At 40.1% G+C, this 24,678-nt stretch overlaps 1 protein-coding gene across 1 annotated transcript in view; it reads right to left on the bottom strand.

Annotated features, from left to right (window-relative positions):
- The window catches only part of LOC140212551 (uncharacterized), a 58,285-nt gene that overhangs the window by 10,521 nt on the left and 23,086 nt on the right, over nt 1-24,678 (bottom strand). The window contains exons 2-3 of the mRNA XM_072283511.1: nt 15,007-15,076; nt 7,622-7,781 (exon numbers count right to left, since the gene is read on the bottom strand). Coding sequence (XP_072139612.1) covers nt 7,622-7,781; nt 15,007-15,026 — 180 coding nt within the window. The 5' untranslated portion in view covers nt 15,027-15,076. The remainder of the gene's footprint in view (nt 1-7,621; nt 7,782-15,006; nt 15,077-24,678) is intronic.

Below are 24,678 nucleotides of genomic sequence, written 5' to 3'. Positions count from 1 at the left end.
TTAGAAACAAAATTGAGTGTATTAGCCACTTACAAGTGACTTATAGTTGACTTATCACCTATATTCTGGTTGTGTTTAACAACCCCGCCCCCCCCAACCCGGTCGGCCAGTTCGCAAGAATATTGTCAATATTAAACCGGTCCACCGTGCAAAAAAGGTTGGGGACCCCTGATTTAAACTAGCTGGCTAGCTGCCAAGGAGCTACGCTATTGATGTCCTACGTGATGAGGCCAAACTCCCTGTAGACTTGCTTAAAGTTGTAATAGAATAAACATGATAATATAAGTACATATTTTAATGTCACATTTGCTGCATATACCCAACTTGGTTTACAGATTAGACAAAATCACTAAACAAAGTATTACATACACCCTTGGAGGTCGATGGGGGGGGGGGGGTGTACCTCCCTGAAATGAGTTTTTGCAGGGTGGGATGTCTGGTATTGTAATATTCTTAAAGAAAGACAGCTATGGCCTGTTTGATATGCTAGTTACAATTTTTTCTTGGTTGAATTAGTTTGAAAGTTTGACAAAAGCATTTTATGTAATTCACATACAATTAGCCCAAATAAAAGGCCTGAAGTTGAAAGTACGATCCGAGTTGTTTTTTCTCTAAACGATTTAGTGGGTAGATCTTGCGTTTCACTAAGGCCGAGGTAAGGGATCTTGGGCTTAAAAAGGTTGGCGACCACTACTTTAGGGTGTCAAGAGAAAAAAAAAAGACTTGGGAAAAATGTCTGAAACTTTATTTGGTGTGGATCAGATATGATAATGAGTGTCAAGAGCAGGCTAAGAAAGGTCTGTTTTTATTCCATATGTTCCCTAAATGAGCCCCACAGTTACTTTGAAGCTGTGCTAAAATCAAGGGTATTACACCCTTGAAGGAGAGATACAAAAGGAAGAATCTAATAAAACACTATACGTTCCATTCTAGAGACTGTTTTAATAAGATCCATTGCAACAGTTGCTTTGTGCATGAAGAGATCACATAAATTCAGAGGAAAAATTAGCCTTATAAAATAGTGTAATATCAGTTCAACTGTTGCAGTTGTTCGTCACAAATAAAGAGTTATTATTGAATTACAAGCTTAACTTGATTGCTGGATACCGAAGATATGCTGTTATATTTTGCATTCCCCACATTTCCTGCAATTATTCAATTAAAATTTCCACATCAAGCCTCCTTCCAGCTCACGCCAAGAATGTTGATATAGCTGTACTGAGATCAGTATGTCAGGCTGTTTCAAGGCACCTAGAGCATTTTAACTAGGTTTCAAGTTTTCAATCGCACACTGAACATTCTCCCATCTTTTTCCATTTTCCTCTATACATTATGGATCTCCTATGGGGTTCTTTCAGACTTTTGTTTGTAAAGGTTCTGCTGGATTTACAACACCAGATGAAAGACAGATTCCGTGCTCTGCTCATTCCCTTCAGCAGTTCAACATCAGATTTTAAAGCAATAGATCTGCCACTTACTTTCAGACATTTAGATTTAAAACACAGCAGTTCGCTCTAATAATTGGCTTGCACCATTAATTGTATTCAGGGACACGTGACAATTTGACTTGACCATCTAACTTTTCCCCTTCCCTGTTAAAATAACCAAATAGGGTAGGCTGGAATACTGTATTAGATTTTCCAAACTACCAAATTCCTATCTCATGACGCATATTCAGGAAGCCTGTGGGGAATTTACCCTGCCTTGCAACATTTTCAGAATGCTGGCTCATAATACAACACAAAACTACAGCCAAGACTCCATTCAGTGAAAGCCACTACAGACCACAAAGCGGACCAAATGGCTTCCTCTGTGCTGCAAATTTCAATAAGGATTCTTTTGCTTCATTCCACTGCCTCCCGCACATCCTTAGGTTGTGCTGGTTGTTAATGCAAATGACACATTTCAGAATCGGAATCATTGTCGTATGTTGTGCTATTTGTTATTTATCAAGAGCAGTACAGTGCAATTCATTATAATAATAAATATTCTTATTGTAATTATAGTTATGGAAAAATAGTACAAATAGAGAGCAAAAAGAAGGAAAAAGTAATGAGGCATGTATCATAAGCGGGTTCATTGTCAGATGGCACAGAAGAAGTTGTTCCTAAAATGTTGTGCAGTCTTTGGGCTCCCGTTCCTTCTCCTCGATGGTAGCAATGAGAAGAGAGCATTACCTAGATGATGTGGGGTCCTAAATGATGGATGCTGTCTTCTCGAGGCATCGCTCCTTGAAGGTGCCCTTGATGCTGGGTAGGCTAGTGCCTATAATAGAGGTGGCTGAGTTTACAACTTTCTGCTACTTTTTCTAATCCTATGCAGTGGCATACCAGATGGTGACATGACCAGTTAGAATACTCTCCACAGTACGTCTATTGAAATTGGCTAGTCCTTGGTGTCAGAGCAAGTCTCCTCAAACCCCCAATGAAGTATAGCCACTGTTGTGCCTTCTATGTAATTTCATCAAACTGTTTGGCCCAGGATAGATCTTCAGGGATGTTGACACCCAGGAACTTAAAACTGCTCACCGTTTCCATTACAGATCCCTCAATGAGGAATGGCATGTATTCTCACGACTCCCCCTTCCTGAAGTCCACAATCAATTTCCTGGTTTTGGTTGTGAAACTATTCAACCAGCTGATCTATCCCACTCCATCTGAAATTCTGCCAACAATAACTGTCATCAGAATTTTATAAATGGCGCTTAAGCTATGCCTAGCTGCGTGCTAGCACAGTCCTAGGCGTAGAGGGAGTGAAGCAGTGGGCTCAGCATGCATCCTTCAGCTAAGCCAGTGTTGACAGTCAGTGAATAGGAGATGTCATTTGTGATCCACTCTGACTGTCGTCTTCCAATGAAGAAGTCAAGCAACCAGTTGCAGAGGGAGGTACGGAGGCCCAGGCTTTAGAGCTTGTTGATTAGGACTAAGGTTATGTTTGTGATGAGCGCTATGCTGAATTCATTAAGCAGCAAATTGTATACACGAGAAAGTCTGAAGATTCTGGAAATCCAAGTAACACAAAATGCTGGAAGAACTCAGCAGGCCAGGCAGCATCTATGGAAAAAAAGCATAGTCAACGTTTCAGGTCGAGACCCTTCAGTGGGGCTAGAGAAAACACGATGAGGAGTAGATTTAAAAGGTGGGGAAGGGGAGAGAGAAACACAAGGTGATAAGAGAAACCGGGAGAGGGAGAAATGAAGTAAAGAGCTGGGAAGTTTAATTGATGGAGGAGATACAGGGCTGGAGAAGGGGGAGTCCAATAGGAGAGAACAGAAGGCCATGGAAGAAAGGGGGAAGGAGCACCAGAGGGAAGCAATGGACAGGCAAGGAAACAAGGTGGGAGAGGAAAAAGAAAGGGGAATGGTGAAAGGGGGAGGGGGGGTTATTACCAGAAGTTCGAGCAATCAATGTTCATGCCATCAGGTTGGAGGCTAGCCAGACAGAATACAAGATGCACAAAATGCTGGAGGAACTCAGCAGGTCAGGCAGACTATGGAAATTTGGAAGTTAAATAGTTGACATTTCAAGCTGAGACCCTACTTCAGGACTGAAGAGAGAAAGATTTCAGAATAAAAAGGTGAGAGGAGAGGAAGGAGGCTAGCTGGAAGGTGACAGGTGAAGCCAGGTGGGTGGGAAAAGTCAGGAGTTAGAGAAGGACCATAGGAGAAAAAGCAATGAAGAGGGGACCCAGGGGGAGTGTCAGGTGACAAGAGGTGAAAGGTTAGTGTGGGAAATGGGGTGGGGGGGGGGGAGGTTTAAACAGGAAAGAGAAATCAATTCATGCCATTAGGTTGCAGGCTACTCAAACAGAATATAATGTGTTGCACCTCCACCCGAGTGGCTTCATCTTGACACAAGAAGAGACCATAGGCTGACATACCAGAACAGGAATGGGAATTGGAATTAAAGTGTTTAGCTGCTGGGAAGTTCCCCATGTGGCGGATGGAGCGGAGGTGCTGAACAAAGTGGTCCCCCAATTATGACGGGTCTCACCAACGTAAACGAGGCAGCTTCGGGAGCACTGGACAACAGACGACTGCAGCACATTCAAAGAAACAGCAGCCTGACGTAGTTAATACTATTGTCCAGGTGATCCAAGTCCAACTGGACAGCCAGTGAGATTGAATCTGCTGTAGACCTTTTGTGGCCATAGGCAAACTGCAGTGTGTCCAGGCTGTTGCTTAGGCATGTTAACAGCAACCAGCCAGCAGTAAAGGTTGGTTTTAATGCCTATCCATGGAGCTCAATTTCAGCAGTGGGTGCTAACAGTTTAAGCTGGCTAGAAATTTAAGCCAGCCTGGCACTGTTTAAGGGAAAAGCTGGAACTCATTCCACAACTGACAAAACAGTTCTAGAAGATTAAAGATAATATACAGTGCCTATAAAAGTATTCACCCTCCCCGCCCTTGGCAGTTTTCATGTTTGATTGTTTTACAACATTGAATGACAGTGGATTTAATTTGGCTTCTTTGACACTGATCAACACAAGACGACTTTTGTGTCAAAGTGAAAACAGATCTCTACAAAGTGATCTAAATTAATTAGAAATATAAAACACAAAACAGTTGATTGCATAAGTACTCGCACCCTACAAGTCAGTATTTAGTAGATGCAATGTTGGCAGCAATTACAGCCTCCAGTCTGTGTGGACAGGTCTCTTATCAGCTTTGCACATCTGTACACTGCAAATTTTCCCCATTGTTCTTTACAAAACTACTCAAGCTGTCAGATTGCATGAAGATTGTGAGTGAACAGCCCTTTTCAAGTCCAGACACAAATTCTCAATTGGATTTAGGTCTGTATCCTGACTTAGCCACTCCAGGATGATAATTTTGGTGTTTTTAAGCCATTCATGTGTAGCTTTGGCTTTCTGCTTGGGGTCATGGTCTTGTTGGAAAACAAACCTCCCGAGTCACAGTCCTCTTGCAGACTGCAACAGGTTTTCCTCCAAGATTTCCCTGTATTTTGGTGCATTCATTTTACCCTCTACCTTCACAAGCCTTCCAGGGCCTGCTGCAGTGAAGCATCCCCACAGCACGATGCAGCCACCACAGTAGGCTGTCAGGATGGTGTGTTTTTGATGATGTGCGGTATTTGGCTTACGCCAAACATAGCATTTAGCTTGATGACCAAAAAGCTCAAATTTTGGTTTCATCAGACTATAGAATCTTCTTCCAGCTGACTTCAGAGTCTTCCATATGCCTTCTGGAAAACTCTAGCTGAAATTTCATGTGAGCCTTTTTCAAAAGTGCCTTTCTTTTTGCCACTCTCCCATAAAGCTGCAACTGGTGAAGCATCTGGGCAATAGTAGCTGTATGTTCAGTCTCTCCCATCTCAGCCACTGAAGCTTGTAACTCCTCCAGAGTTGTCATGGTCTCTTGATGGCCTCCCTCACTCATCCCCTTTTTGCATGGTCACTCCGTTTTTGACGTTGACTTGCTCTAGACAGATTTAGAGCTGTGCCATATTCTTTCCATTTCGTGATGATTGACTTAACTGCAACTCCAAGAGCACAGTAACCTGGAAATTTTCTTGTATCCAACTTTTCATTTGTGCTTTTCAATAACCTTTTCGTTGCTTGGAGTGTTCTTTTGTCTTCATGGTGTAGTCTTTGCCAGGATACTGACTCACCAGCAGTTGCACCTTCCAGATACAGATATATTTTTACTACAATCAGTTGAAACACCTTGACTGCACTCAGGTTGATATATAGCTAGGACACCTTAACTTGTGACTTCTAAAACCAATTGGCTACACGAGTGATGATTTGGTGTATCAAATTAAAAGGGGTGAATACTTATACAATTATTTTGTGTTTTATAATTGCAATTAATTTTGATCATTTTGTAGCAATCTGTTTTCATTGACACAACAGCCTTTTTCTGTTGATCAGTGTTGAAAACAGCCAAATTAAATCCACTATGATTCAATGTTGTAAAACAATAAAACATGAAAACTCCAAGGGGGGAGGGATGAATGCTTCTTATAGGCATGAAAACAGCAAGCAAGCACCCAACTGTCAGATGCCACTGACATTAGCAGACATGTTGTGGGGGGAGAGGAGGAAACAAAACTGGAGGTTTAAAGAATTGTATCCTTCCTCCATCTCCTTTGTTCCAAAGAAAGCAACCCCAGTTTAGTCAGATTCTCCTGGTCCCAAGACCAGAAAGATATGGCAATCAATCGTAAGCCACAAGGCCCACATTTCAAATAAGTCACAAACAGGAACTTAGTTTAATTGCACCTTACTGTGAAGCACTGCAAGATCTCACCAGAAGCATTGTTAGAGGATAATAACACTCTGCTCAATTATTGTGACAGCTGACAGCACTGCTTCTCTTGTACACCAATTCTGTAATGAAATCCAAATGTAGGCCAATGTAGGATATGTTATGTCCTGATCATTCACCTGGTGGGCTTGTACAAAAGAGGACTTAACAGGGCACCACTGGGTAGGTGTCATAATTACATGCCAGGAATCTGGCATTAATCAGCAAGATTTGTGTAAGGAAGTGAAAGCTTTTGCAGTGAAAGTACATTTCTGGAATTTTATACAGCATGTTCATCAGTCATTTGCTCCCTACACCAGTGGGGAAGTCCACAATCCAGGCAAACCCTAACCCCTGCTCCTCTCAAAGCTGACTCTTACCCTTCTCGGACTGAAATAATTAATGGGTCTCTCCTCCAACAGACCCCTATGATTTCTTCACTGCAGCAGCTTATTACCAGTGGACAATACTGCTCACGCAGTTTGGGAAGAAAACGTTGCCAAAAAAAAAACCACACACAAAAGTAACAACAGCAGCAGCTACAGCCAAAATCATTAGAACAGCAACATCATTCCAACCTTGCACTCCTGCCTGCGGCAGATTCTGGTCAGTGCTTCCTTGCTGAAGCCAACATATTTTACAAAGAGGCCTCCTGTGGGGAATCACCCTCCTCCTCTCTTCCAGCAGATTTGCTGGTTCTGTGCATTCCTTGCTGTGGCGCATGTGTTGCTACAGCAAATAACCAAATGTAGATCTAGCTGCCAGCCTCCATACTGCCCAAAGACAAACCCAGCTCTCCTGCCAATTTATTACCAACAAATAAAGAGTACAAAAAAACTATGGGATTACATCTACAATTAGATTCCAGGATTTTCGTATTTAACAAAGGGTGTTAGCTGTATTGTTACAAGCCAAATGAGTAATGCTGATCAAATCAGTGTAGCATGATCAATGTATTCTCAGAAAAGAGACAATCTGCCTGTTTTGCTTGAAGCCAAATTTTTGCTGCCACAGAAAGATTTTGAGAAATCAAACTTATTCACTAATCATAGCACAGGAAGTTAATTTAATCATCAAACCTGGTATTGCAGCATGCTTCTGGGTCTCACAACATTTATAATTGAACACATTTCTAGTAAACTGAGAAATGCGAGTTCCTTCTCAGCCATGATTCTGTATCCTCTTGTGATTCCTGATACGATCAGCATGACACTGCACAAGCTAGAACGTTGTGGTTTCAGTTATTTTTAAGACATTTTAGTGACATTCTAAGTAACATTCTTAGCTCAAGGTTAAACTGCTTTAATTTGCCTTTGCAGTTTCAAAAGGAAGCAAAGATCAATGTCCACTTACACTTTGTTGCTCACAGAGTTGATGCAGATAGGCTCTTCCCCCAACAATCACAATCTGTGCGTTTCGTGGATTGCTCAGATAAGCATCCAGTTGTCGCTGCCGTGAGCGATACCAGCAGATGTAGAAGAAGATTTTGACAATAATAAATATAATCACTATTCTGTTGGAAATAGAAGAACATTGATTACAAAAACATCCAGTCTGTAGCAACAAAAACTTTGGATTATTAAGATCTCTTCTGGGACAAAGATAACTTATACTAGAGGGACTGGTTACACCTGATCTAGTGGGAGACCAATCTCCTGGCGAGCAGATTTGCTGGTGCAAATTGGGAGGGGTTAAACTACATTTGCAGCGATGGGATCCAAAGTAGCAGTGAGTCAGATAGGAGGCTGGAAGTTGACACAGAATTAAATGGGAACCAGAGCACCAGGTCAGAAAGGGGAGGGATTGAAGGGCAGGTAGGCACATTGTACAGGGGAACGTCGACTCAGCATGTCTGAATTGAACTGACTTTATTCCTTACTTCCTTCACATACATCAGTGAAAATCTTTACGTTATGTCTCCGTCTAAATTGCAATCACTGGCACGCAGGAGCAAGGTAACATATATAATGAGACAGAAGGGTTAAGATGTGTTTATTTTAATGCAAGGACTAATGGAGATAAGGGAGATGAACATGGATCAATACACCACAACTATGATGTTCTTGCTGTTGGAGTCTTGGTTGAGAGAGGGACGGGGCTGGCTGCTTATTGTTCTTGGGGTTTGATGTTTTAGAAGAGAGAATTTGAGAAAAACAAATTGAGAAGGTGAGGAGGTGGGTGCAAATCGCACCACTAAATCGGGGGCATATCAATGCTGCAATCAGAGGGGACATAATGGAGGATTCATCCTCTAAGTATATGTGAGAAACTAAAAAAAAACTGTACTGATGGGATACTGCAGATCCCCAATAGCCACCAAGATATTGAGGAACAAACAGCTATGCAAGCAGATTAGGGAAAGATGCCAAAACAACAGACTTGCTATAGTGGGTGATGTTATGCTCTGTATATACAAAACATTGAAAATAGTTGAAAGGAAAACAAGGGAGCTGAGAGACACAAGCCTTAGTTCGTTTTTACTTTAAGCAAGGCTTGCACAGGTCACATAGTAGCATGATGACATACAGTATGCTATGTACTTCTACATGCAACCCCAATGCATTATGTAGAGAATGCTTTCATTAACAATATTGCTCAAATATTACTGAAATATTAAATACAACACTCCTCCCTGCTTAGCTATAAACTCCAACTCAATGTAGAATGCATCTCAACTATATACACAGCATTCTATATAATACAACTATTATATAGATATCCACAGCATAGTAAATTTTTTAAATTGTCCCATTTAGTCCTAAATTTAATTGCAATGGAGGCTTTATTACTCGTGGGATAACGTCTTTCCTGATAAGGAATTCTTCTGCTTGGGATGTGAGACTTGTGACTCTGAAACAACCTTAGTTTCTGGGGCCTCCTCCGTGGCTTTTGTAGGAGTTGTCTCTGGGACTGTATGGAGTGGTCTGACAGCTCTGGACACTCTTCTTCCCCTTCTCTTGGCTATTCTCTCTGGATCTACTCCCCTTTTCAAATTCTTTCTTCTTCTCACCTTCCCTTTTCTTCTTCTAGTTTCTAGTGATTATCTCTGAATTTGCTAATTTCCTCGAGAAATTAGGTCTCATTTATCCACTTCCACTTCCATAGCAGTTAGGTCATCCTCCTCTTTTCCTTTTTCTTCTTTCTAGTTGGGCATCTTGATCTTGGGAAAGTGAATTTAGTTCACTGGAGTATTCTCTTAATGATCCTTGTATTGCTCCCTTGAAGACCTCATCTCCCATCTTGCTTTCCTCATTCACAACACCATACGGCAAATCCTTTGTTTTCATATCTCCATTGACTCTTTTGGCCTTCCATTCATCCAGCTGGGCTATTGTCTTTGCATCTACTTTTACAAGCAACTTTTTGTCTCTGAACTCTCTTCCAGCTTAAAATCACGCCGCATTTCGGAAGTAACTGCCTGATTAACATACAAGAAGCTTTTTCAGACACGTTGCCCACAAAACGCTTGTAGTCGGGCAACTGCTTTCGTCAATGCACGATTCCTCTCAGCAGCATGGTCCTTCCCTTGTCCAGTGTTTTCCAACCAGAGACACAAAGATTGGCACCAACACCTGTTTGCTTTCTGTTGGACAACAGTTCATGGTGGACAGCATGGAGACAGTTGTATCACCATTCAGTACCTTATTTAATTCACTTTCAGTTGGCTCCATTGCAGGGGATCTGGCATGCAAATGGTGGATGGATCTGCAATCAAGTTGTAGTTGACTCAGCCACACATGTCACCACAATACCAGGCCCGCTGTTTTTAACCACATACAAGCCAAATGTGGCTTGTTGGTTGTTGTATTTCACTGCTATGAATGTCATTCCTACAGGAGTTATCTTTTCCCTAGTATAATAAGTTCTTAGTTGGATATCTGTAGGTTTCAGTTCAGTATTTATGAAATGTCAAACTCATTTTGTTGAATGATTGAAACAGCTGAGCCAGAGTCCCATTCCATTTTAATTATTTGTTGTTTACTTCAGGTGCAAGCCATGATGCCTATTTATTGTTATACAGTGGGGTACAGCTCAGTTGCAGATATGGGTGGAGTTTAATCCAGTCAAGTGTTTGATGTTGCATCTTGGGAGATCAAATGTAAAGGAGAAGTACACAGTCGCTATCAGGACCCTCAACAGCTTTGATGTTCAGAGGGATCTTGGGGCCCCCAAGTCCATTGTTTCCTGAAATTAGCCACTCAAGCTGATAGGGTGGTAAAAAGGCAAATGGCATGCTTGCCTTCAATAGTTGAGGTACTGAGGTCCAGAGTCGGTAAAGCTGAATCTTTACAAAGCTCTGGCGAGACCACATCTGGAATGATGTATTCAATTGTGGTCACCCCCTTATAGGAAGGGTGTGATGGCTTTGGGAAGGGTTCAGACGAGGTTTAGCTTAGATTAAAGGGCATGTGACAGAGATTAATTATATATATATTCATTTATTTTATGTACACACATAAATAAAAACAGGGCTATTTTCTCTGCAGCAAGTCTGAATAAGCTAGGGTTCTTTCCTCACGAGCAGCAGAAACTGAGGGGAGACTGGATAGAAGTTTATAAAAATTATGTTAGGCATAGACGGCAGGTACTTTTCACCCCAGAGATGAAATATCCAACACTAGAAAGCGTACCTTTAAGATAAACAGGGGGAAAAAAAGGTGTGGAACAAGTTTTGAAAACAGAGTGGTAGGTACCCGGAATGTTCTGCCAGGAAGAGGTGGTGGAGACAGATGTGACAGGGTCTTAGATAGGCACTACAATATAGAAACATAGAAAATAGGTGCAGGAGTAGGCCTTTCGGCCCCTCGAGCCTGCACCGCCATTCAGTGTGATCATGGCTGATCATCCAACTCAGAACCCTGCACCAGCCTTCCCTCCATACCCCCTGATCCCTTTAGCCACAAGGGCCATATCTAACTCCCTCTTAAATATAGCCAATGAACTGGCCTCAACTGTTTCCTGTGGCAGAGAATTCCACAGATTCCCCACTCTCTGTGTGAAGAAGTTTTTCCTAATCTCGGTCCTAAAAGGCTTCCCCTTTATCCTCAAACTGTGACCCCTCGTTCTGGACTTCCCCAACATCGGGAACAATCTTCCTGCACCTAGCCTGTCCAATCCCTTTAGGATTTTATATGTTTCAATAAGATCCCCCCTCAATCTTCTAAATTCCAATGAGTATAAGCCTAGTCGATCCAGTCTTCCATCATATGAAAGTCCTGCCATCCCAGGAATCAATCTGGTGAACCTTCTTTGTACTCCCTCTATGGCAAGGATGTCTTTCCTCAGATTAGGGGACCAAAACTGCACACAATACTCCAGGTGTGGTCTCACCAAGGCCTCGTACAACTGCAGTAGTACCTCCCTGCTCCTGTACTTGAATCCTCTTGTTATGAATGCCAGCATACCATTCGCCTTTTTCACCACCTGCTGTACCTGCATGCCCACTTTCAATGACTGATGTATAATGACACCCAGGCCTCATTGCACCTCCCCTTTTCCTAATAGGCCACCATTCAGATAATAATCTGTTTTTCTGTTTTTGCCACCAAAGTGGATAACCTCACATTTATCCACATTAAATTGCATCTGCCATGAATTTGCCCACTCACCTAACCTATCCAAGTCACCCTGCATCCTCCTCACAGCTAACACTGCCGCCCAGCTTCGTGTCATCCGCAAACTTGGAGATGCTGCATTTAATTCCCTCATCTAAGTCATTAATATATATTGTAAACAACTGGGGTCCCAGCACTGAGCCTTGTGGCACCCCACTAGTCACTGCCTGCCATTCTGAAAAGGTCCTGTTTATTCCCACTCTTTGCTTCCTGTCTGCCAACCAATTCTCTATCCACATCAATACCTTACCCCCAATACCGTGTGCTTTAAGTTTGCACACTAATCTCCTGTGTGGGACTTTGTCAAAAGCCTTCTGAAAATCCAAATATACCACATCCACTGGTTCTCCCCTATCCACTCTACTAGTTACATCCTCAAAAAATTCTATGAGATTTGTCAGACATGATTTTCCTTTCACAAACCCATGCTGACTTTGTCCGATGATTTCACCGCTTTCCAAATGTGCTGTTATCACATCTTTGATAACTGACTCTAGCATTTTCCCCACCACTGATGTCAGGCTAACTGGTCTATAATTCCCCGGTTTCTCTCTCCCTCCTTTTTTTTTTTAAAAATAAAAGTGGAGTTACATTAGCCACCCTCCAATCCTCAGGAACTAGTCCAGAATCTAAAGAGTTTTGAAAAGTTATCACAAATGCATCCACTATTTCTTGGGCTACTTCCTTAAGCACTCTGGGATGCAGACCATCTGGCCCTGGGGATTTATCTGCCTTTAATCCCTTCAATTTACCTAACACCACTTCCCTACTAACATGTATTTCCCTCAGTTCCTCCATCTCACTGAACCCTCTGTCCCCTATTTCCGGAAGATTATTTATGTCCTCCTTAGTGAAGACAGAACCAAAGTAGTTATTCAATTGGTCTGCCATGTCCTTGCTCCCCATAATCAATTCACCTGTTTCTGTCTGTAGGGGACCTATATTTGTCTTAACCAATCTTTTTCTTTTCACATATCTATAAAAGCTCTTACAGTCAGTTTTTATGTTCCCTGCCAGTTTTCTCTCATAATCTTTTTCCCCTTCCTAATTAAGCCCTTTGTCCTCCTCTGCTGGACTCTGAATTTCTCCCAGTCCTCAGGTGAGCCACTTTTTCTGGCTAATTTGTATGCTTCTTCTTTGGAATTGATACTATCCCTAATTTCCCTTGTCAGCCATGGGTGCACTACCTTCCTTGATTTATTCTTTTGCCAAACTGGGATGAACAATTGTTGTAGTTCATCCATACGATCTTTAAATGCTTGCCATTGCGTATCCACCGTCAACCCTTTAAGTGTCATTTGCCATTTGCCAGCCTATCTTAGCTAATTCACATCTCATACCTTCAAAGTTACCCTTCTTTAAGTTCAGAATCTTTGTTTCTGAATTAACTATGTCACTCTCCATCTTAATAAAGAATTCCACCATATTATGGTCACTTTTACCCAAGGGGCCTCTCACGACAAGATTGCTAATTAACCCTTCCTCATTGCTCAATACCCAGTCTAGAATGGCCTGCTCTCTAGTTGGTTCCTCGACATGTTGGTTCAAAAAACCATCCCACATACATTCCAAGAAATCCTCTTCCTCAGCACCCTTACCAATATGTAGGGAAAGGAAAGAATAAGGACATATTCAGGGAGAAGGGATTAATTAGGCATCGCTAGCTTAATTCATCACACATTGTAGGCCAAAGTGTCCGTTGCTGTGCTATTGTTTGCTCTGTCCTATGTTTACCCCTATAAATTACAAGATATACTGTAAAAATAAATGACTGGCTCCATAAAGTCCAGAAATATGTTACAACACTACTCTTTGCTGATGTCTGCAAGCTAATGTGCTAGGTGGGATTCAGTGGTCGAATTCGCAGGCAGTCAGAAACATGTGAGTTCATGCCCCATCCAGGGCTTTAACATAATCACTAGGCTGGCCTGTCTGTAATGAGCGAGTGCTATACCAGATGTTCTTCCTTCAAATTCATCAGGAGTCAAAATTTCACATCACCATTTCATTTTCCTCTATGTACATATGCATCTGAGCATGAAGATAAAAGTTTTGGTCCTGCATTACCTGTTTTCTCAAATCTTGCTAAGCACAAACAGACCAACACTTTTGTAGAGAATACTCAGTTGGTTATAAAGGTACTTTAAAACATCTAATACAATGAAAGGATAAAGTAAAATGTAACTGTTGATGATTAAAAAAGGCTTTTCACTACTGGTAGACTGTGGGCAAAGTGGACAATGAACAAATAATTAATTTTATCCTCCTAATAGCTTCTCAGAGGACAAAACAGATGATCTTCTTACAGAACATTATGGTTTGTGACTAAATATTTCAGCTAATTTTATTGGAAGATGTAAATTAGATACCCTCAGGTGTTAAACAGAAGCATAGTCACCCTTCATTACTAAGCAAAAGATGTTATGCCCCAGGTTAGAAAGAGAGAAGCTCGACTAACGAGATAATTTTTCACAAGAACAGTGAATAGCAGGAGGATCAAAATAGCATTTGCAATCGGTTTCAAGCCTGTAAATATGTTTAAAAAATTTTCAGGTATGAAACAATGGATTTGTATTTTTTTTAAAAAAAGCTTCAAGCATATTAAAAATGAGAAGAAATGTAGTATTAAAAAGTTAAGTTCAATAAACTAGTTTAACAATATAGGAAGATCCATATAAAATAGCCATGCTTGGAAGGTGAAGACTTGATAAATTAAGGGAGACCAAGATGCAATTGATTAATGAGATTCAGTTACATCCTCAGTCACTTACATCATTAGATGTATTTAAGGATTGCAATCTAAGTAATCCAAGAACACAGATTAGATCATTAATCAGTAAATACCAATTTTGCAATCAATGTCAAGAACAAATGTTAAAATAAAAACGGCGTCAGAGAACTAGTCATTCAGAATAGTAGGACATCGAATCTTAATTTTCTTTTGCCAAGATACTTTATAATTAATTTTAGAGCAACCAAAGAAACACAAAATAAAATAAAAATGATTTTAAATATTTTAAATCATGTCTTCATCTACATAAAGAATTATTTTCAAAGCATAAACCCAACCCATACATGGTTGCACGGCAGTAAAATTTAATTTGGCAAGACTACAGTACTTACATGTACCAATAGAGTTCCATTGTGTCTTTACATTAGCTGTCTTTTCATTACCACATGTAGAGTCCAGATGCTGCAAAAATCAGAGTGCATAGGAGGTTCAGAAAACAATATTTGAATGTTGTGGTGAAGACTGTTGCTCTTCATATCATAGATCATAAGGGCAATTGGGGTACCTCATATGGCCACCATTTTACTTCAGTGTATTCACTCAGCATCCCTAGACTAAGAATGTCAGAAGTCTGACTGACTGCAGAGAAATGGAAGTCTAGCAACAATCACTCTCTTGGGTTGCAAATTAACAATGATCATTTGGGCACAAGTTACCCAGAAGACATATCCCAGGCAAATTCAGTTCAACTAGAATGAGGAGGCCAGTTCAAAATTAAATGAAGAACATAAATCTGATTGCAGAACCATAAATGATAAAATTAACACGGGAATTGTAATTGTGAAATCAAATCCCCAACTGCGATCCTCAGCTTCTAAAAATGGAATCCATGAATTAACAAGTCTCCTCAGACAGGGGCTGCTCCTTGCAACCCACTCACTCTGAAAAGTTTTTGAACAGTTTGTGGAATTGGGAAGATAATGATAAGAAAGACCAGATAAGATACAAGCAGTAAGATGAATCATAAACTTAAACCACAAATGACTAGTGCCTTTGGTCTATGATCAGTCTTGGAAGTAATGTGGCTTTTGCTTGCCATCACCTTTCTCTTCCCCTCAGCCACTTGGCAGATGCCACACTCAAGCCAGCCATGCACAAAGACAGTTCTTGCACAGATAACCGATTACCCTGCAACAATTCCCATATGAACTGACGTCAATTCACACCTCACCATTCCACCCAATTTAGAAAGATCAATTGCATGGGCGCAAAAACAAATTATACCATGATGCAGTAACAAGCCTTTACTCTTTCTCCTCTTTGATTTATTGTACAGTGCAATTTTACTGCTGCAGCTTCTTTGATCCCTGCTCTGGATGCTGTGACACTTGTGGCTGGAATGATTTGGGTTAGGAACCCTCAGCAACATTGGTGAGTCAGTGGGGAGAGGTACAGCAAATACAAGTAGCAGTGCTTACATGAGCCCTTCCATTCTGCCCTGTTGCCAATGAACTGTTATGTTGTGGATAACCTGATTCACCTTAATGCTGAGCTGACTCCACGACCTACTGACTCACTTTCAAGGACTCTACAAGTCTCCTTCCCAGCATCGTTCGTTTACTTTATTTATCATTGGCATGATTTGTCCTCTTTTACACATTGGATGTTTGTCAGTCTTTGTCATGTGTTGTTTTTCATAAACTATTGCCTTTCTTTATTTTCCTGTAAATACCTACAAGAAAATGCATCACAAGGAAGTAAATGGTGACAAAGATGTACTTTGATAATAAATTTACTTGGAACTTTGAGATAGCCGTCCTTGAATAGCTAAGCTAACTCATGTATTCGGTCCACATGTATTTGTTTAAATTTGCATTCTACACATATAATTATATCTCCTTGGATACACATGCTCTCGATGACTCCTCCAATCTCTCTGCCAGTGTGTAGATTGGCTAGGAAACTGCCAGCACATCACAAACCATTTCTTGCTGCTTCACAGGTTCCAGCTAGGTCTTTACAGGCTAGATATAGAAGGAATTATTTTCTAAACTGGGAGAACCTAGAATCGTGTGCAAGTAGCTGTCAAAAATTAAGATTTCATGCACTTATGACTGAACGTGATCAAATGATCTTCTCTGAGAGCAAAGAGTCATGCTTCTCCTCAAAGGGCAGTAGAAAAGAGTTTCTGAATATTTTTAAAGCATTTGTAGCTAGATTTTTGATAAACACGACGGTGTACAATTCCGGTTTAAGATGGCGCTGGTGAATCTCAGCATCTTCTGGCTGGTGGTCAATGAACTAAATGCTTGTTCATCACTCTCCTTCTGATCATCGAAAACAACAGTTGACAACTTCCCTTTGGACTTGGAGGCAATTCAATGTGACAGAAATGAGGTGAGGCAGCAGTCCCATTGACAAGAGCAAGGAACACCTGAGGTTTGGTTGATTTAGGTGCCAGACCGTATTGGAAAGGTTGGGTATAGGCCAAATCAAGGTGGCAGGGTCCAGGCCCCAGAGCATATCAAAGTGACTGAAAACAAATGTTTGATCAATGGTTTAGGCACCTCAACAGATTGAAAAGGTCAGGGTGTCAGAGCCCCAAGGCGAGGGGCGGGCAGGTTCAGTTGGCTGCTCTGCTCTGAACTAAGGGTCTGTGGTCAGACTCTCTTTGTGTACTTCAGTTCTGAACACTATTTCCTTGTGTTTATTGTTTTGCAGGATTCCCCACCCCCATCCCCACCCCCACAAATTGAGTGCTTGACAGTCTACTTTTTTTAAAAAGATGGTTCTTTTGGGGTTTCTTTGTTTTGTGGCTGCCTGTTAGGAGATGAATCTCAAGGTTGTATAATGCATATGTTGACAATAAATGTACTTTGCACAAGGGCATTTGGGAATGCAGAGCTAACATTACACAGTAAGACCAGCTATGATGTTATTAAATGCAGTAGTAGACTTGAGAAGCCAAGTGACCTGTCCTGGCTCCAAAGTTTCCACTCAGAGGAGCTCAAGTACCACACTGCTCAACACCAGTGATACCATTTCTATTACAGAGCACACAGTTCGGGGGATCATAAATTGAAAATCCAGTCACCTTTCTCACCAAAGCTTAAGAGTAAAGAATCAAGTTGGTGCATGTGTGAATTATCAGCTAAGGCAGTGTTACTGACGTCCTGGTCATTTACATGTTTTTCAGTTGATTTCAATGAAATCAATTCTCCAGTTGCTTTTACGTGGGTCTTCCTTGCACAGTTGCACTTTCCTTGGTGCAGATGATTGAATAGTGCTGCTGAGTAGAGAGTTCCAGTATACTTAAGACCACCAACAATGCAAGAGCAACAGATTTTCCAAAAAAAATTAGTTCCTGTATTTCAAAAAGACACCCACTGTACTTAGTTCACTGAGCAAATGAATTGGATGCCAGTCAAATGAACGTGGAGTGCACAACTTTAGCCACCCACGCACTGCTCCTTCATGAGAGTTTTGCAGTATTCACAATCTTCAACATTTAAGAGAAAGTTACTTCAAAGAATGTGCATCTTTAGAAGAGTGCTTGAAGTAAGAAGCAAGAGAGTTGGCAGAAGAAAAGTCCTCCAAAATTTGCAAAACCACTGGAATTCTGAACTAGAAATGACCAGCTCAGCCTTCAGGAACTTCAAATGCTTGGCTACAGGGAAAACAGCAACACAAATTGCTCTTAAAATGACCCAAAAAATGACATAAAAGCATGCCTCAATCTTAGCTGACCAGGCAACAGTACAAAAATTAGTCTGTTGTCAATTATGTGTCAGTGCAGTACTCTGCAGCTAAGAGGAAAATGATGCAGCAGTACATTTAATCACAGCAATAAACTCCTTGTGATAATTCAGCTCAAATTCATTTTTATTGGGCAAATTTCATCAATACATTTTTAACCCTTCATAGACATTTTGCCTGAATGTTTTGAGTGAAGAATTTACACTGTATTTGATAAACCCTAGTGTTTGCATTGCAGAAAAGGAGATTATTTGCTGCTTTAGCCTGTTGCCTTGTGCAAGAACTACATGGTAGCATGGCAGGCTCCAGAACGGAAACAAAAATGTCCCTCCTTAATGTACAAAATGTGCAACATAGGCTTGAGTAGTAACAACAATCAAGAATACAATTCCCACAAGTTAAAAGTTTCAACCTGGAAACACGTCAGCAACAAATTATTCCAATCCAGTAACAGTGAAATCAAATAGTTAGCAAATTCGTGTTTCCTTTTCCTCCCCACAAAGCAGAATTCTGCAAGTTGAACCTGGAGGCTAAACTTCAGTAAATAGATAAGCAAACACTATTCTGTATTATTGTAAATCAGACACATAAATTATTTGAATAAGGAAATGTCATTAAAGGGGAACAGCCACTTATCTCTGAAGGCAAGTATGAATATACTGTATATTTACAAATACATTATTTCTTGTGTTTTCACACTGTCTTAAAGATATGTAAAAGTTAAATCAAAAATCTGATCACTTGATACCAACAGGACGAGATTTCTGACATGGAACTTTGAGACGTAATAATTAGCAGTTTTCTTACAATTGTAATTATGCCATATTTAACATACTCTCCTTACAAAATAGCACATCTATTTCATTGCAGACATCACTGTTTATCATATTAATAGAGGAAAAAAAATGATTGGGATACAGGCACTGCCAACAAAGCCAGAAGTTCTTCATCCCAGGTTGCTGCTGCTACTTCTTGACCTGAATAGCTAGTGGAAGTGCAAGAGAAGACTTACTGGAATATTTCTGGGGGGGGGGGGGGAAGAATGAGGAAATTCAGCTACAAGGTTAGAATGAAGAATTGGACTACTCACCATGAGCCAACATTTAATATATATATATGCTCCCATCATAACGTTTGGCAGGTAGCTCTTCCGATTTAATCCAAATCAAGGTGACATTGCATCTTGGAGAGGAAACTGTACACCAACTAGATCAAGCGTTCAATACATAATGGAGTGTCATCACCTACTATAGTAATTTGGTCTCTTCCTCACTAGATTCAGTCACATGAGAAATAAGATCTCACATTTCTAAAGACATGCCACAATTCCCCAAGAATTTGCTGATTTTACTGAAGATTTTATAGAAATCCTTTAATGGTAGATTTCACATTAATAACAGGACATATTTTCCGCAGTACGATCTTGTAATATATTTAAAGCCAAAATCCTCAAGATGCTTCGAATTTGAAATATAAACAAAGAACTGGATACAAATCAGAATGGCCATTAATCTGAAATGTTCACTCATTTTATCTTTTCACAGCTGCGCCTGATCTGCTGAGTATTTTCAGCATTTAATGACTTTGTCGTACACATCCATGAGATAGATTGCCAGAATCGCAAGTTATGACGAGAAGCCTAGCTTTCTACCGTAATGGAATATCCTCTCAAGACATTTTCATATTTATATTGCATGCATACTTACCAAGTTCTCTTTAAACCATATTTCTCAATTTAATAAACTAGAGACTACACAGATGTAAAACTGTGCAGTACTTGTTAATAACACCCAACTTTAGAGTCAGAAAGTTGCACAACATAGAAACGTCGTTCAGTCTACCACATCACTTCGACCCCTTTCCCTATTTACAGCAGACCCATTGCCCGTAATAAGTCAATATCCCCCAATGTATTGCACATTCAAGTGAACATCTCAAATGTTCACAATATCAATGACTCTGCAAAACTTTTCACCTCATATCCCCTTTCAGATTCCAGTTGGTAACTTTAAATGTAAGCTCACTTTTAACCTACTAATCTACTATGTGGGACTTCATCAAATGCCTTCTTAACATTCATATAGTTAACTTCTACCCCCCTGCCTTTATCAATCTTCTTAGATAGCTCCAAGTTCTCAATCAAATATTCAGTTAGGATTCTACATCCACCTCCCCCCACATTTCCCCTCCCACACAGAAGTTGTCAGGCTATATCTGATCAGCCCCTTCCTTTCCAAATGTACATAAATCTGTTTAGGATTGTCATCTAATTCAGGCAAATTACCAACACTGCCCCAATACCATTGTGCTTCAGATTATACATGTGCCCATCCCTAAACTCAAGTTCTTCCAATTTCATCACAGTTGTAAACAAATGAGAAATACTCATTTAGGAATATTTCAATCACTTGGCTCCAATAAGATTACCCCTTTGGTCCCCAAAATGACTCGCTTTTCCCCTGACTACATTATTAACCCTCATAGAATGCCTTGGGATTCTCCTGAATCTTGCTCCCCAAGAATATTTCATGGGCCTTTGTGTCCTCTTAATTCTTGAAGTTCTTTCCTATACACTCTATATTCCTAGAAACTCCCGACTCCAATTGCCTATACTGCCATACGCTTCCTTTAACTGAACAAGTCTTCAATATCCTTTTGTCATCCAAGCTCCAGTAATCTTGCCATCTTTGCCTTTGCCCCTTACCAGAACTTGCTGGTCCTGAACTCTTGCAAACACTTAAAAAGGCTCTCACGTGTCAGATGCTGTTTTACATTCAGGATCTGTTCCTACTCTCACCAAGAACTCTCTTACATTATCACAAATCAGCTGTCCTCCCATTTATAATATTAACCTGTGGACCAACCTTTTTTCAAACCATAACTACCTAGAAACTTACAGAATTATGGTCACCATTCATACCAAGACTTCCACAACCTGTCTAGTTTCATTTTCTAAGTAGAACATAGTCCTATCTCCAGTAGGTCCATCTACGTGTTGACTTAACTCCAAATCACTCAACTTCAATAATATAATGCAGAAGTAACAAAGGATGTCAGCAAACAAATTTAACAAAATTTTCAAATGACAAGAACTCACAACAAACAAAACATTTGAATTGAATTCGATTTGGCTTTATTTCTTACATCCTTCACATACATGAGGAGTAAAAATTTTTGTTATGTCTGTATTTAAATGTGCCATGTACAATTATAGTAATTTATAATAAATAGAACAGTCAATGTAATACAGAGTACACTCAAATCAGCATGAGTTCATCAGTCTGATGGCTTGGTGGAAGAAACTATCCCGGAGCCTGTTGGTCCTGGCTTTTGTGCTGCAGTATCACTTCCCGGATGGTAGCAGCTGGAATAGATTGTGGTTGGGATGACTTGGGTCCCCAATGATCCTACGGGCCCTTTTTACAGAGAGCTCAGTATTTGGGAGCAATTTCTGTACTTCCATCCTTAAATCTCTCTACTCCTCTGAAACCAACTCACCATTTGAAAAATAGTTAAGTAGGTCTTTTTTTCTGGTACCTCAAAGCTAATGACTTCACAAATATTGAACTTCATCACAGTTTTGCCAACGTATACTAAGGTAACGGACACAAAAACTGTAAATTACTTAACAGATTAGATTATAGGATGTGGTTACTACCCGTAATTCCCCATTCGTAACAGCCCTGAGAAGGTACCTAGGATGATTTCAGAAAAGGTGTCGACTGGATAGATACAGGAAAACTAGATTGTTGAAAATCCAAGACAAGGGCCAGAACCAGATTTAGCACTATGATATTCAGGGAACACTTCTGGAAAGTGTTGGTCCTTCCAGTCCCAAAAGAGGCGGTTGAAAAATTAAAAATGAAGATGTTAAGCAAGAATATTACAAGTTACGGAACCAAGGGAATTCATGGAATTACAATATATATCAACCAACATTTAAATAAATGCTTTCAAATGTTTAAAACTCGAAAACAAACCAGAAGATTAAATCTAACATTAAGTTTTTGGTTTTGAATGAATCTGAGAAATTAAGAACTAACAATTTGACCATTCTACCCACAGAGATGTGACTCAGCTGATCCCTAAATCTTGTCCTTTTTCCTCACAGGGCTAGTAATCTAACCCTCCCACCCCCACCAACACCACCAGATGGTATGCTTCTAACAAAATGATGCCTTTTTATACAGAAGGCTGGAGGCTCTGAAGGATGTGTGAGGAAGAAACAAAAGTTCAACTTTTGTTTAAAAAGAGGTCAGTGCTGGGCACTCTAATTATTAATGTCAATGGCACTCAAGATGAAGTAACAAGATGCAGGAATCTCATGCTTGCTCTCAACTTTAATTGCTTTAAAATCAATTTAATCCAGATACCAAACTTTATGCTCAATCTTAATTAGAAACAGTAAGTCATATATTATGATACCAAAAACTTTGGAACAAATTTCATTTAAAAAAAACACATTGGTGAAGCTCTCCTGACTGGCTACATATTCAACTAGAACTATACAAGATAATTATAAATGGCAATTTTAGTTAAACATTGCTGTGAATTTGTATTTTTGTCTATAGCATTCTTTCATTAGAGAAGAATACAGATGTACTTGACTGAACAATAAAATTTGAGTGAAACTATAACTCTAATGTATAAACACCATTAAATACAGCATGGTCAAAACATGTACTGCCCTATTGTTTTTAAAGCTTGTGACAGAAAATCTTTAAGCATACTATTTGAATGTGTTTTCACTTACATTATATTAGCACATACACACACACAATTTTGTCAACTATTGTGAAAATAATTTGAGAATTATTTAATTTAGGTGAGATGGGGGCGTGTTCGATCGTGCAGGCTTTCACGGGGTCAGTCAAAAGCGTTATTGTCCTTTCTAAATGCATTTTTTTATGATTACAAGATCCTGCCGGATATTAAGAATTTAAAGTACTGCAGGTCTGCCCCATCAGCGAGCTGCTCATTGGCGGAGAAACTGAAGGAGCTGGACTTGGCGTGGATCGTGCAGCTGCCTGCATCAGAGAGCTGTCCGCGTGCGGTCTAACAGCGACTGATCGTCTCTGTCACTGATCGCAAGACCCTGTTGGACATTGTTAATGTGGAGTGCTGCAAGTCCAATTCACTGGTTTATTGGCGGACAGCAGAGGAGCTGTGTGGCGTTGGTCGTGGTGAGGACTAGGCCACAAGCCTTGGTGTGGCGCAGCATACAAGCTGGAATCTGCACTCCTCCCCCCCTCCACCCCTGTCCACTGGGCAGAAGTGAATACAATATACAACTGCATTTTGTTCGCTTGCAGGTTCCAGCAAATTCATGGACTCAGGGTCTTGAACTTTTTTTTTTGTGTGCCTGTATTTTATTGATATTTCAAATGTGCTTGCTATCTTATATGTGCCCTATGCTGTGTGTGACTGTTGGTACTGTGTTTTGCACCTTAGCCCTGGAGTAACACTGTTTTGTTTGGCTGTGTTCATGTATAGTTGAATGACAATTAAATTTGAACTTACTTGCACTAGAATTCACAAAGAACTTTCTAATTAGATCTAAATGACCCAAAAATCTGTTCTACAGAATGACTCCACTAAAGACAGATGATGGCTTTGAAATCTAAAAACAATCCAAAGCAGCCAGCTCCAAATTAATTCCACTGTTAAAATAATGCCACTGCCAAATAATGGTTCACTTTAAGTAATAATGAACTAGTATTATTCTTCAGATAATTGAATGGATTGTGCAATACTTCATGATTTGAATATTTCCACCCAATGAGATTGAGAATTAAATTTGGCATTTAAATTTTTTTTTTTTTTTTTTATAAAATAAAAAAAATTCTGTAGTTAATCAAGGAGCATACTTAGCAGAAGGAAGCTGTGGCCTTCTTGACGTTGGCAGGCCTGCTGAAGATTAAAAATGTCGGTGGGTGGGTATACCATTCTCCAGAAGCATTTGGCAGCAATACATGTTTGTTCCAAAGATCATGTCTGTTCCAAAGATCAGTTTCCACCACTGATTTCATGAAGAAACTAAGAGTAAATTCGTTAATAACTGTTAAGTGAAAATTTGCACAAATACTTCTGTAGAAGTCCAGGAAGTAAAACCCGATCGTCAGCTGCAAGTTAAGACACTGACCAGCAAATGCTGCATTTAAAGCAAAATGGTGGAAACTACAAGAAAGGAGCAAATAGGAAGACTCCAGTTAGTTCCAGATAGATGGTGATATCTGTCCATTAATGTTTTCAGGGAAAGGAATCTAGAATGTCTTTTTAAACTACAAGGTTCTAATACCACGCAAATA

The sequence above is a fragment of the Mobula birostris genome, chromosome 19 (genome assembly GCF_030028105.1).
Source record: "Mobula birostris isolate sMobBir1 chromosome 19, sMobBir1.hap1, whole genome shotgun sequence".
NCBI lineage: Eukaryota > Metazoa > Chordata > Chondrichthyes > Myliobatiformes > Myliobatidae > Mobula > Mobula birostris.
The sequence above is the reverse complement of the archived record's forward strand: the minus strand, read 5'-3'. Positions and strand labels throughout refer to the sequence as shown.